Genomic DNA, 2,535 nt, shown 5'->3' on the forward strand with positions numbered 1-2,535 from the left:
CCTCCAGTCCCTTACACCCCCTCCCTATCTCTGTTACTTCCTCCAGCTCCTACACGCCCTCCCTATCTCTGTTACCTCCTCCAGCCCTTACACGCCCTCCCTATCTCGGTCACCTCCTCCAGCCCCATACACCCCCTCCAGTCCCTTACACCCCCTCCCTATCTCTGTTACTTCCTCCAGCCCCTACACACCCTCCCTATCTCTGTTACCTCCTCCAGCCCCCTACACTCCCTCCCTATCTCTGTTACCTCCTCCAGCCCCTACACCCCCTCCCTATCTTCCTCACCCCCTCCAGTCCCTTACACCCCCTCCCTATCTCTGTTACCTCCTCCAGCCCCTACACCCCCTCCCTTTCCCTGTCACCTCCTCCAGGCACTCGCTATCACTCGAAACGGGAGTGAGGTAGGTGCTGCGACACATGTTGAGGGATGAGGAGTTGCTGGGGCTGTGATAGATGGTGACAGATGACAGCCGTACGCCCTCCCTTGCAGACTCTGTGTACGTACGATGGGGGTGATGAGGATAACTTCCACCTGATTTGCCCCGGGCCCGTCGAGGGGAAGTCCTTCCTGAACCGGAACCCAGGAAACGACAGGAGAGCACGTCGGCTGCCACCAGCCGCTGACATTTGGAACAGCCTAAAGATCGAACAGTTCGATGCCTTTCCATTCAACCAGTACGCCCCATTCAGTTTCCGCAACACAATCGAAGGTAAGGCTCACCTTCCCTTATTCATTCGTGGGATGAGGGTGTCGCTGGCTCAGCCACCATTTATTGTCCATCCCTAATTGCCCAGGAGGCAGTTCAGTGTCAAACACATTGCTGTGGGTCTGGAGTCACATGTAGGCCAGACCAGGTAATGATGGTAGTTTCCTTCCCTAAAGGACATTAGTGAACCAGACGGGTTTTTCCGACAGTCGGCAATGGATTCACGGCCATCGTTAGATTCTTAATTCCAGATATTTTATTGAATTCAAATTCCACCATCTACGGTGGCAGGATTCAAACCCAGGTTCCCAGAACATTATCGGGATCTCTGGATTAATAGTCTAGTGATAATACCACCAGGCCATCGCCTCCCCTACCTTATCTCCGCAATGTCCCCATCATAGGGACAGCAAGGGGTTAGATACAGAGTAAAACTTGTTGTACATTGACCTCCCCATCAAACACTCCCAGGACAGGGGCAGCACGGGGTTAGATGCAGAGTAAAGCTGCCTTTACAAGGTGACGGGATGGAGGGAGTGATTGGGAGTCTGTTATCTCTGCCCTCGAGTCCCTGCTCACTCTGGTCTCTCTGTCTGCCCTCGGTAGGCTTTAAAGAGGCCAGTCACCCAGGCCGCGAAACGATCGGACTCCATAACCAGGTCCACGTCTACCTCAATGGGACCATCTCGCAGGTCCCAGCTGCATCGAATGATCCCATCTTCATGCTACATCATGCCTTCATCGACAAGTAAGTGACAGGGAATGTACACTGGACGGTGGGATACCGGGACATGGTCTAGATCTCCTCACTCCCACTCCCCGTGTGTAACCCTAACCCCTCTCCCTCCACTGTGTGACTCTCCCTGCTCTCTCGCTCTCTCTCTGTGAGGGTGTTCAGTCACTCCCCTGCTCTCTCTCTCTGTCTCTCTCTGTGAAGGTGTTTTGTCCCTCTCCCTGCTCTCTTCCCTCTCTATCCACACCCCCAACCCCTCTCTCTCTCTCTACCCCCACAAGGGGTGATCTCTCACACTCCCGGCCCTCTCTCTCTTTCTGGAGATGTTTTGTCCCTCTCCCTGTTCTCTACCACCCCTCTCTTTCTCTCCCTCCCAGGGGTGTTCTCTCAGTCTCTCTCTCTCTCTCTCCCTGTGACTGACTGACCTATTTTCCCCCCTGTCTTTGTTGAAGGATTGTGGAAGATTATCTGCGAGCTGACAGGAGGCGCCTGACAATGTATCCAACACACCAGAGAGTTCCCCAGGGCCATCGTGCCAATGACTACATGGTTCCATACCTGCCGCTGGTACGCAACATTGAATACTTTACCTACACCATCAACCTTGGCTACACATATACAAATGCTGCATATACTCAAGAGGACAAATTCTCCAAGTCCTCTCTTTTCAAATAAAGGTCAGATCTCCGAAGTCTGTGCAAGTAGGAGCCAATGTATTGTATTCCTAGCTCTTGCAGCCACCGCTGTGCATGGTGACATGGGGAGCACAGTTATTGTGTGTGTATCTGTATATACGTGAGTGTGTGCGTGTGAGAGAGAGAGCACGAGTGTGTTCATGTGTGAGAGTGTGCGTGTGTGAGAGTGTGAGATATGTGTCTGTGTGAGAGAGTGTGTGGGTGCAGTGTGTCTGCATGCGTGTGTGTGTGCATGCGAGAGAGCGTGTGCGTGCGTGTGTGCGTGTGCGTGTGTATGCGAGAGAGCGTGTGCGCGCGCATGCATGTGAGAGTGTGTGTGCGCGCATGCGTGTGTGTGTGCGCACGCAAGAGAGTGTGACAATGTGAGTGTTTTTGAGTGTGAGAGAATGTGTGTGTGTG

At 53.3% G+C, this 2,535-nt stretch overlaps 1 protein-coding gene across 1 annotated transcript in view; it reads left to right on the top strand.

The window, feature by feature from the left end:
• Nucleotides 1-2,116, top strand: part of LOC125488317 (tyrosinase-like) — a 3,693-nt gene extending 1,577 nt beyond the window's left edge. The window contains exons 2-4 of the mRNA XM_048621278.1: nucleotides 492-711; nucleotides 1,315-1,456; nucleotides 1,894-2,116. Of these exons, the coding sequence (XP_048477235.1) occupies nucleotides 492-711; nucleotides 1,315-1,456; nucleotides 1,894-2,116 (585 nt within the window). The remainder of the gene's footprint in view (nucleotides 1-491; nucleotides 712-1,314; nucleotides 1,457-1,893) is intronic.
• Nucleotides 2,117-2,535: the final 419 nt, after the last annotated feature.

This window comes from Rhincodon typus, unplaced genomic scaffold (genome assembly GCF_021869965.1).
Source record: "Rhincodon typus isolate 14 unplaced genomic scaffold, sRhiTyp1.1 hic_rhity00000359, whole genome shotgun sequence".
Taxonomy (NCBI): domain Eukaryota; kingdom Metazoa; phylum Chordata; class Chondrichthyes; order Orectolobiformes; family Rhincodontidae; genus Rhincodon; species Rhincodon typus.